The sequence below is a fragment of the Nelusetta ayraudi genome, unplaced genomic scaffold (assembly GCF_046127955.1).
Source record: "Nelusetta ayraudi isolate G7.1 ecotype Tasmania unplaced genomic scaffold, CSIRO-AGI_Nayr_v1 ptg000143l, whole genome shotgun sequence".
Classification (NCBI taxonomy): Eukaryota; Metazoa; Chordata; class Actinopteri; order Tetraodontiformes; family Monacanthidae; genus Nelusetta; species Nelusetta ayraudi.
Genome location: NW_027466193.1, coordinates 188,470 through 199,803, shown reverse-complemented (window position 1 = coordinate 199,803; position 11,334 = coordinate 188,470). Strand labels below are relative to the sequence as shown.

Below are 11,334 nucleotides of genomic sequence, written 5' to 3'. Positions count from 1 at the left end.
GCAGTATCTTTAACCTATGAACTCCCGAGTGTGCCAGTCCTCCGCCATATTGACTGTTGTCTTGACTGGAGAAGATAGAGAACGTTTTGAGGTCCGAGAGGAACCGAAAGTGTGCTCTGCGAATCATCAAAACTGTTGCAAACTTGGCCAAAGCGCATCGTAAACACTGCTGTAATGGCGAGGAAGAAAAGCAAGCAGCAAGGGGTCGGCCAGAAGGAGCTTGTGCCTGGACAGCAGACTGTACCGAAGAACCCAGTCTCTCCCGGCGATGCAGCTGGCGGTGGCGGTGGAGATGCTGGGCTGGATAGGCTGCCCACAACCAGGGCGAACCAGGTAGGTTAGCTAGCTGCGAGCCAATCACTGTTTTTAAAACAGGCTGCTCGCCTGCGTCCGGGCTAGCAACCGTTCTGCGAATCCAAGCACCCTCTTATTGCTTTTGTTCAATTATAACCAATTTAAAGTCTGCAGATGTGAACTTGATGTATATTATGCAATCACTTGCTACTCGAAAGCTATTGTAATGTGTGCATTAACGTAACCAGTGTAGCGGTGGATGTGTTCCTCTGTTGTCGTTTGATTTGTAATTAAATAAATAATCTGATCATTTCCGCAACGTACACCAAGCGGGGTTTTAGTCAGTGTCTCAGCGACTCTTGCCCGTCGCCTCTGTGGGACAGCTGACATTGTGTCCTGGACAGGTCGTCACATTTCTTGGGTCCACAACTCCTCATCCATTCAGCTACCCTTAGCCAAGGGGCTAGCCGGGGCTACCGTCACTAGCTAGCGTGCTGCAAACGTGCTTTCTGCTCAGCGTTGCATTTGAATGCATCGACAGGAACCCACTCACTCACAGACAGCAGCGGCTAAGTAGCTACTAGCTCATTAGCTCACTTGGCTAAAAGACATAACGGGCTTGTTGTTATGGTATAAATGACTCTTGGACACGCTTGGAGTTGTTCGCCCTGCACCATCAGTGCGTTTGCGCAAGTTTTTATGCCAGATTTATCCTCCAATCTTGAAGAGCACACTATAAAAGTTTCAATACATCCCGTCATCAGTCGCTGATGCCTTGTGAACTGTTACCAATTGCAGCAGCACCGCATTCGTCCAGGGATATCGCTTAAGAAAAGTGATTTATTTTCTGCATTTGACCCGAAAATGCGGACGTCGCACCATTTCCAGTGTTAGTGTTGCTCTTTTTTTATCAGACCAAGTCTATAAAGCAGCTTTCTGTACAGTTTTAACAAGTCACAAAATACCTTGGCTATTATAGTATTCTGTCGGTGAATTATTTTGAGTATGAATTAAAAAACAAAACGTTTTTTCCACGACATTGCAGTTAAAGCTTCACAGTGTGTTATTGATTGAATGCATTGCTGACAAAATAAAACGTACGACCCTAAATAAATCTTTTACTTGTAAAAAAAAAAAAAAAAAACAAAACAAAAAAAACAACTTTCAAAACATTTACTTTAGTTGAATGCAAAATTATGATAATTAAGTAAATTCCAAATACAGTTTTACTTTATGTTGTGAATGTCTTGAAGTATTCCTGCTCTTTCTGGGTTGTTGCTTACGCTACAGGAAGGGGGTTACAGAGTACTAATGCTTTAAAACCGATTTTTCAAACCGATATATAGTATACCTTGAAGGCAACAACTTGGTCATGACTGGTCACATGGTACTTCTATAGCCTGATCACTGTCTCGCACTGTTGTCTCCTTCTCTACCAAGCCCATGCACACATGCTGCCTCCTGTGTCACCGTGAATTCAAGGACTGGGGCCCAAACTCGGCGAATGGGCTCCCGGGGGGCCACGCGACAAAGTTGGCTGACGCCGTACCCGCACTCTCCCAGGCCTTATTGCGAGAGGCGCCTGGCCGTAAGCTCGCCGACGCTGTGCCCTCGCTGTCCCAGTCACTGCTGGGAGAAGTGCCCCTGTGGATCTGTCAGAGCTGCTGCAAGAGTGTGGAAGAGGAGGAGAGGCGGAGCAGCCAGGAACAGACGACTCCGGTAAATACAAAAGGGTGGATGTGGGTCATTAGTCTTTGCAATGTCACCTTTCTTTGTTTTGTTTTTTTAATGAATTTGTCATTAAAACTTTGGTGCTTTTCATCACCTGAGGTAGCGAAGCGTGAGGCATTAGGACAGTGCTCAAAACTTTCTTGTCTGACATTGTACGATTGGGTTCTAGATGTTTTTAAAAAATGGGAGGAGAGAATATGTCTTGAAACTTAGTAGGGAGGAAAATATAAAGTATGACACTCTAGTAAACATCTGTTAAAGAAAAAATACCAGACAGCATCATCAGCAATAATGGCACCATCAAGAACACCATCAAAACAACAAAGCTGTATGTGTGATCATTAGAGTTCAGCCACAGAGATTTCTTCTCAGTGTGTGTAGCATTGTAAAGAAATGTGTGTGGAGCTTCAGTATAGTAGAGACCTCAGTGAATGGTGCATGAACCAATCATCAAAGAGGCTCACTTTAAGAAACTCAAAGTCTGCGTTTAATATTCTGCCTGAATAGTTTGATGTTTAAAGCGTTTTCATCAGGGAGTGCAATAAATCACAATACTTGCTTGCACAAAATAACAAGTCTTAGGACCTGTATCTGTTTTTGTCTTCACATAAATACAGGCCCTGTTGTTTGGGTCAGCAGCTTTCTTTCTTTTCCTTTTTTTTTTTTTTTTTTTAACTTTTTATTTCATTATTTGTACATAACAGTTCAAAACAGTTTCAGACACAGGACCCTCACACAACAGCTTCACAGACATAAAAGAAAAACAAACAAAAAACACACGCAGACAACAAACCGTCATCTTTTTTGACAGCAGGTGTGACATTATTTTTCTTCTCTTGAAATGTGTGCTGTGGATGTTTTAAATCAGAAACTCTCTAAACGCCCTTTCTTTACACCTACTGCTCATGTTAGTCAGCGTCCCTGTAAGCAAAGTATGCCAGAAGACCAACAATCCCTCATGTTAATCTCCTTTTCTTACTCTCTTTTTTTTTTTTTTTTCTTCAACCCAGGTACCATTGTCGCACTCTTCCTCCTGTAAGTCTCAGAGCTGTGGAAACGGTTACCCAGAGCAAAGTACTGTGGATTGGGACCCCAGTTCCTTCCTGTCAGCCCACAAACTGTCAGGTCTCTGGAACTCTGCCCATACCAACGGAGGAGAACACTGTAACCACAACCCTCCTTCACACTCGCAGCAGCAAGGTCTGTCGCTGCATTGTATGGGTGGAGGTAATCTGTGAAGATTGCAGCAAATTCTGAATAGTCAGAAACCTAAGTGTTGGTTTAGAGGTTAACGGTTGGCTCCTTCGCTCAGTGCTAAATGCGTGTTGCATTGTTTTGGTTCCGTCATCAGATGCTGTTTTTGAGAAGACTGATTAACGGCGCTCTAAATGAATGGTTGACAATAATGTGTCAACACAGTCGTAATATTAATTAATTGTAGTCATGTGTTTAAGCTACTCTGATACTTTTAAATCAAATTTTCTTACCGTACATACATACGTATACATATATATTCATATAGTATATTATAAACTTCATTGAGCAACGCTTATCTCTTCTGTTCTGTTTGAGTTAAGAACCAAATAGTTCCACACACCTCTAATCATCCCACAAAGTATGAACTCTTTTGCTACATTCACACCAAGTCATATACAGTAGCTTGTAAACTGCAGGTCTGACTTTAATCAGGACTGGCCATCTTTCGGCTGCTGCACTTGGAGCAGCCAAGGATGCCTGGGGGAGGTTATTGTGGCTGACTGCTGCAAAGTAAACTCGGCTAAACTCATGGAATAAAAAAAAAACGGTCTATAGTAGCTGAACCTTGACATCTGGCCATCTGTCTTACCATCCGCTCACTGTTCATGTCCGCATTTTACCGTTCCACGCTCTCACCAACATCAGCTGTTCAAAAGCATTCTCAACCTCCAGATCAAATGCATCAGCTGCACTGTAATTATCAAAGTAGTATTATTGTTAATACGTTGTATAGGTGACCTCAGTATGATGCAGTTTGCTGTTAATTCACCTGCGCCACGTCCTCTGAAGTAGGCACGTGAAAGCATCGTTAAGCCTTTGCCTGGCTGTCAGACCCGGCCAGTGCGTCTGTTGCTCTGCCTCTGCCGCAACACCTTCATGCCTGACAAACATTAACTTGAAATAAAAGTATTTATAGCGCTTGCCGACAGCCAGAATTGCAGCGCAGAAAAGCGCGTTGCACCACACTTAGTTTGGGAAGTATCCCCTGCGGACTGGGAAGCGGAGACAAGTGAAGGCTCCCCTCACTTCGCTGTAACTGTACGGCAGCTGTCTCGCTTACGTTTGCTCCCGGCTCTAGATGAGTGCACATTTGGAAAGCCGTAGCTGGCAGTGATTGTCAGTTGGGTACGCTTTGTGGATCACGCTGATCAAATTAAGCAGTGCAAATTTATCAGATGACTCATAAAAACACACATAAATCTACAAAATGAGGTGCCCCTTTAAATTAAGTGGAGGTTATTGCAGCCTAAGAATGAACATCTTACCAAAGTTGTTACTTCTCGTTCATTTGTTGTGTCTTTATTTTGATTCAGACTAGAACCTTGTCAAAAGGGAAGTGTATTTATTACGACGTGCTCAAGTTGATTCTCTTCCCTGTTCCCTGGTGCAGGTTTAGCAGCTTGCCACGAGAAGCGGGGACCTCACGAAGCACCTGGGAAATCTGTTAAAACATCGGGCAACAAGATGTGCCCCTACAGTCATCCGTCATCCCAAAACACCAACGGGTCTTCTGCTGGGAACTCCCTGTCTACCTCAGCTGACATCTGCAAGACCACTTCCAAGCACTACAAGACCATGTGCCGGCGACCAACGCCACCAGGTAGCACGACCTCAGCTCAACCTTTAACTCGCAGCACAAATGGGAATCTATCAGCTTTTATGTTCTTATTTTTATCATAATTTTTGTTCCTATAATCACTGGGTTTTTGACTGTGCATTTGGTTGTTTTCTTTGAATATTTTATTTTAAGACTCCATTGCATTTCAGCTAGAGGTGGAAGGAGTTCCCACATCTGGCAGCAAATCAATGAATATACAGGGTGTCCCAAAAAATTTGACATCATTTCGCAGGCCAATAATTTTGGCAATTCTTGTTGAAATAACCTCCAATTTTCACAGAATGTATAGAAACAGATCAAGATTTTATATTCACCGTTTTCAGCTTGAGCCATGCTGTTCACTCCTAAAGAGAAGAAATTTTGCGTCTTGGAATATGCTCGCACACAGTCACCCAGTTGACGTGTCACAGTGTGTTCTTTGTTTCCATCCAAGTCATTATAATATCTCTGGAGAAGCTCCCAGAATGATAAATGTCAGACGTTGAAGGAGATTTTGTGGTCTGGAAGAGATAACAGGCTTGTTTTTCTGATCAATTTTCACTTATTTATCTACCTATTTATGTTTAACCACACAGGTGAGGCCTTCCATCCCAGTGACCACCAACACACAGACTTGTCGGTACCCCCCAACAGTCCAACTGGCCTGTCCTCCCAGCATTCCTCACTCGTACCCCCCAAGCCCAGCTGCGGACAGCACAGCCACGCTGCCTCGCTGTCGTCCGGCGGCACCGCAGCAGCAGCAGCAGCCGCCCACACGTCCTTCTCACCGCTGGTACCAAACCTTCACAACCCTTCGGCCAAACTGGGCTCCCCCAGCCCGGACAGTCCCACGTCGGTTCACAAGCCCAGCCCGTGCAAAAACTCCCACATTCCCGCCGTGAACATGCCGCACAGCAAACTGGGCACATCCATCATGGGCTGTAACCACCCGTGTAACGGACACAGCGCAGCGACGGTGGCCACTTCCAACGTCAGCCACTTGACAACAGGGACCTGCAGGTCAGTGCCACGGCGTCTGATTTCCTTTCAAATTTGGAAATGATTCCGGCAGCTTCTGCCGATTAAAAACATTTAAAAATCTCTATTGAATTCTTGTCTCTTTCTTCACCTCTCTGACAGGGATCAGGCGTGTAAGGGGCACAAGATGACCAACGGGACGCTGTGTCACCCCTCGTCTGAGCTGGAGGAGGGGGAGGACGAGGACAGCAGCTCTGAGAGGAGCTCCTGCGCCTCCTCCTCCACCAACCAGAAGGACGGGAAGTACTGCGACTGCTGCTACTGCGAGTTCTTTGGCCACAACGCGGTACTTGGCAACGTCTTTTTTTAAATAAATTCTTACATCTGATTGATTATTCAGAATGGTCTGATTTGGGTCTGTGGGGTTTATCACTAGGGGTGGGAATCGATAGGTACCCGACGATTCCATTTGATTCGGATTCAGAGGGCTATGATGCAATTAATCGCAATTAATCGAGGTGTGTGTGTGTGTGTGTGTGTGTGTGTGTGTGTGTGTGTGTGTGTGTGTGTGTGTGTGTGTGTGTGTGTGTGTGTGTGTGTGTGATTTAGTGATTTGATACTAATATAGAGAGCCACATTTCAATGAGATGTCAAACATGGAGTCTTTAAAGATTTATTACATAGGGAACCTTCCACTGTAGGCTGTTTGGTTCTGTCACAGTGTTGGCTTTGCTGTGAAGGCAGCCAAACACCAACTTAAATACTATAACTGCTTGATAATGCTGAAGACTTGGTGTCCTAAAGTAGCTCAGACTGCCAGCAAAGTAAAATGAATGGCTTTTAACAATGAGAAGAACAACGCTAATGCATTAGCCACCAGCTCATCACCGGTTACTAAATAGAAAATTGACTAATGTATTATTTAATATTAAGAATATGTAGAGCCAGCTTGATCAGAGATTCTCTAATAATTCTGTTTTCATAACATATAATGTTGGCCATGTGTCCTCAGCCTCCCGCAGCACCAACGAGCCGGAACTACGCCGAGATCCGTGAGAAACTCCGTTCTCGGCTGACCAGGCGTAAGGAAGGCCTACCTCAGCGTCAGGACTCGGAGCTGACGGTGGCTGGAGCCATCGACAACCGAGACGTTGATGAGTTGCTGGACTTCATCAACAGCTCCGAGCCCAAACCTGTCAACAGTGCCAAGGCTGCCAAGAGGGCGCGACACAAACAAAAGAAGAAGGTGAGTTTTTTCACAAGGGCTGTCAGCGTTAACGCATTAATCGCGATTAATTAAATGCAATCCATAATGCAATACTTTTTTTTTTAATCGCATTTCAAACGTGAGTAGTAAAGTTTCAAAATAAAAGCCATTTCCCCGCGATTGACAAATGCGATCATATTTGTGTACATTATATTTGTCAGTATCTAAACAGTGCGAGAGACCTTGAAAACAAACAAACACACACACACACACACACACACGAAAGAGAGCAAAAGAGTGGCTGGCTATGCCTCTTCGGTGTCTGGTGTGAAGCCGGCGTAAGCCTTTTTGTCCCTTTTACTAACCCGTAGTTGGCCCCTCTCGCTGATTTCTGGCAAGCAATACGTTACTTTACTTTAAACTTACGGAAGCGTATTGCATTCACTTGGCAAATAAAAAAAAATCTCTGTTTTTCAGTGTAATCATTTCGGTTTTTCATGCTAATTTTTTTCCGCCCTATTTTCCCGAGTTTAGAGAGCATCGGAAACAATCGCATCCATTCTTTCATTGAGAGCTAGATATAATGGAATAAACATGGCCAGCTTGTTCAGGTCAATCAAATTCTATTTTGACATGGGCTTAAGACACTGTCCTGTCTTGAAGTGACATAGATGGCATTACAATCAGTTTATCAACTTTACGTAGGCATCTGAGGACTTTGCGGTTGTTTTGAAGGAAAGCCCATTCAGATATTCTCCACATGTTTCTCCGGGATCAGTTGGATAAATATGGCATGCTCCATGTATACAAAATGATGCATTTGAAGTGCATTCAGACTGGTTACGTGGTGACATGTGTCACCACCTAGAGCACATCCATGCCGTAGAGTCACCTGTCTACTGTTTTCTCGCGGGATTTCAAAATAAAAAAAAACATGGCGGAAAAAATTTACACAAACAACAGGGTGGAAAAAAATTAGCACGAAAAACTGGGCTGGAAAAATAAAATAGCAGGAAAACCGAAATAATTACACTAAAAAATAGATATTTGTTATTTGCCAAGTGAATGCAATACGCTTCCGTAAAAACTGCCTTGTGCTGTAAAATAACAGAATTTTACTCATGCAATTCACATCACGATTAATCGCAGAATCTTCATAGTTAACTGTGATTAATTGCGATTAAAAAAATGTTTTAGTGTTTGACAGCCCTAGGTCTAACACTTCCTTGCCCCACTTCATTATCTGATTCATTTATATGGTGAGATATTTTTTTACTTAATGTGCAAAGAAGAGCATCATCTGATCAAAATGCTGCTAATAATTAAGCAATCAGTTATTCTAAAGACGTTTTAGATGCTGCATCCTTAATACTTCTCAGTGGTTTTATGAATGCAGACTACAAAACAACACAAAGCTCTGTTTGTGTCTCATCCATAAGGCTTGTACTGTGTCTGTTTTTAGGAAAAAGCTCAGCAGGGCACCACGGGCGCTGCTGGCGGTGACCCCCACTCCAGCCCACCTGAGCCTGCCGACGAGCCGCTCCCCGACGGCTCGGAAGCTAGTCGGTTGCTCGACTGGCCTCAGCTAGAGCTCGAGCGCGTCAACAGCTTCCTCACCAGTCGGCTGGAAGAGATTAAGAACACTATCAAAGACTCGATCCGGGCCTCTTTTAGCATGTACGACCTCAACCTGGACGTCAACGACTTCCCAAAGAAGGCGGCCACGTTGGAGGGAAACCACTTGCTGTCCCACCTTAACGGTTCCTCGGACCTGCAGCAGATAGACCTCGACCTGGCCCCGCTCTCTTTGGGGAGTTTCAAGAACCAGCTGGACCTGGCTAACGGATGGGAGGACCCGAACCACGCCGTCTCTCCTGCTAACTCGACGACCCCGACTTCGGCGCTGCCTCCAGCGACCAAGGATATCTTGCGGTTGAACACCACTCCGACTTTGTCAAAGCTCATTAACGTTCGGTCTCCAGAGAGATGCTCCTCCACCGTATGTGACCAGGCCACGGCAAAGTCAAAGGAGGATGTCTCCGATCCCAAGTCGACGGTTCAAAGCGCTCCGAAGTCGAAGAAGAATAAGAAGCAGCAGAAGCAGGAAGCGTCCTTGTCTGAACAAAATTCCAACAAACCAACCAAAACCGCTCCCTTGAATGAAACGCCGAAAACCAACGACTGCAAAGAGATGACGTCAAGTTGCTCCAAACCTGGTGGCAAGCAGCCGCTGCACTGTCCGGAGAACCTGAGGAACGGGCCCAGGAAAGCCGAGGATTGCAGATCGACCAAACATCCCGCAAACGGTGCCGTCTTGAACATGCAGAGGGTCAGAGGTGACGCGGAAACACGGGGTCGTGCCGAGCAGGAATCGGAAAACAAAGCTAATCACTCCGTTGCAGCAAACGGCCATCAGCAGCAGCAGCAGCAGCAGCAGCAGCAATCCAAGGGGAAGAATAAGAAGAACAAAAACAAGGGTGAAAAATCCAGCAGTACTATTGGTAAACTAATCTATCTGTTACTCCAGTTTTAAATAGTAATTTGTAACCGTTGTGGCAAAGACTAATGTTGAGGTCTTTATTGTTGTTCCCGCAGATGACGTATTTCTGCCAAAAGATGTGGATCCAACAGAAATGGATGAGACCGATCGAGAAGTGGAGTACTTCAAAAGGTAGGCTGAGATGGCAGCGTCAAGAAAATGGGGAAAGCAGTCATTGGTTATATTGACGTTATAGAACACTTGCTGGGTTTCCAGTCTTATGCGAAAGAAAGAATGGAACTGTGGAAATGTCACCAAATGAAATGGCATTTTGAAAAAAATAATTTAATTCAAGTGTTCACGCTTGCTTGTTTTTTTTTTTTTGTTTGACTCCTGTGTTGCATATTGGCAAATTAAAAACACATTTGCGGAATAAGTTGCGGCGTGTCAAAATTGAACTCGCCTGACGTCGGTTTACACTGACAGAGTCTCAAGAGGTTCCTCATAACGTGCAGCTACATGACAGATGGCAAAACGAGAACAAAAAATGTGTGGGCCAGCAATGAGAGAAAATATTCTGTGGTCTCTTCCGTGACAAGAAAAATATAATTTTGTATTACATAATGTGTACGGACCATCCATTAAAAAAATAGGTTTGAAATTGATTTCAGCTTCTTAATTGTTTCGTTTTGTTGCACTGTTATTGTGGTTCATTCTCCTCTCGTCTCTCTGCTTGTACTTCCCTTTTAGGTTTTGCCTTGATTCTGCAAAACAGACTCGCCAGAAGGTAGCAGTGAATTGGACGAACTTCAGCCTCAAGAAGGTTCCTTCTAGTGCAGCTCAATAACTCGGACGGGGAGCCAGTCCAAAAAAAAAAAGAACTCCACACCACAAACTCTTCCAGTCCAGCCCAGTTTGGCCTGAGGCCTTCTCTCATTCCCTCTGTTCCTCACTTCCTTATTAAGCCAAGGGACCTTGATTCAAAATGTACTCTTCTTCCAGAAGACTGATGACAAAACGTGTGGCTAAAAGCCTGCACGCATTTTTTTTTAAAGGCCACCTCTACCATTTGCTATTACTGCAATGTTCACTAAACGAGAGATGCAAAAAAAAAAAAAAGAAATGGGGAAAAAAATAAATCTGTTGTCCACTGCATCCATGTGCTCAAGTATGTAGTATGTAAACAATTACCTTACATGAAATAAATGTTTTTATCACAAAGCTGAGACATGTAACGTTGTTAGACGTCTGAATTCCGATCAGTTTGGTTTGGTGCTAATCGTGGATCACATTTTGCACTGCTGGTCCACTCCTGGTGACACTGGGTCGCAAATTTTTTCGCTGTGCAACTGTTGAAAGGGATCACAAGCAGATATTTTTGGGGGTTCAGATTCATTCAAAGAAAAACACCCACAACTCCTGAAATCACCAATAAATTGCATTGATTTTACTGACAGGCAAGCTGCAGTGCACGTGTGAGCTGCGATGCCGGTATATGAATTTTGTCTTTAATTTAAATACTTTTATTTATGCTTAATTATGAACTCATTTGACCTCCAAAGCGGTTGACACTTGATCCACTTGCCACACACACACACACACACACACACACACACACGTTTGTAGCTTGTGCAGTGACATTCCAATGCACAGACTCTTGCTGTTCTCCGGTTCTCTAAATGTTCCGCTCCTTCTGCTTCGGTGTCTGTTGTCCCTCGTTTCTAATTTGATAAGCAGGCACACGTTTTGCCTTTCATAGTGCAAAAGAGTCTTGACCAGATTTCTCACTGC

The 11,334-nt window shown here is 44.2% G+C and overlaps 1 protein-coding gene across 3 annotated transcripts; it reads left to right on the top strand.

The window, feature by feature from the left end:
- Positions 1–6: 6 nt before the first annotated feature.
- On the top strand, positions 7–10,769 carry fam193b (family with sequence similarity 193 member B). 3 transcript variants are annotated; one of them, XM_076013141.1, is made up of 10 exons: positions 7–333; positions 1,735–2,013; positions 3,036–3,240; positions 4,673–4,882; positions 5,476–5,899; positions 6,020–6,203; positions 6,870–7,103; positions 8,527–9,565; positions 9,660–9,735; positions 10,294–10,769. In XM_076013141.1, the coding sequence occupies exons 1-10, from the start codon at positions 175–177 to the stop codon at positions 10,388–10,390; spliced, it is 2,907 nt and encodes a 968-aa protein (XP_075869256.1). In that variant the 5' UTR covers positions 7–174; the 3' UTR covers positions 10,391–10,769. The 3 variants fall into 3 exon arrangements, with proteins under 3 accessions (XP_075869256.1, XP_075869255.1, XP_075869257.1); XM_076013140.1 differs by having other exon boundaries at positions 3,036–3,252; XM_076013142.1 differs by having other exon boundaries at positions 11–333; positions 3,036–3,225.
- The last annotated feature ends 565 nt before the right edge of the window (positions 10,770–11,334 follow it).

What these genes read in the sequence shown, in the direction of transcription:
- fam193b (XM_076013140.1), top strand. Translation starts at nt 175, where the DNA reads ATGGCGAGGAAGAAAAGCAAGCAGCAAGGGGTCGGCCAGAAGGAGCTT. An exon ending in TTGACAACAGGGACCTGCAG is followed by an intron (nt 5,900 to 6,019) that starts GTCAGTGCCACG and finishes CCTCTCTGACAG; the next exon opens with GGATCAGGCGTGTAAGGGGC. An exon ending in AGTTCTTTGGCCACAACGCG is followed by an intron (nt 6,204 to 6,869) that starts GTACTTGGCAAC and finishes ATGTGTCCTCAG; the next exon opens with CCTCCCGCAGCACCAACGAG.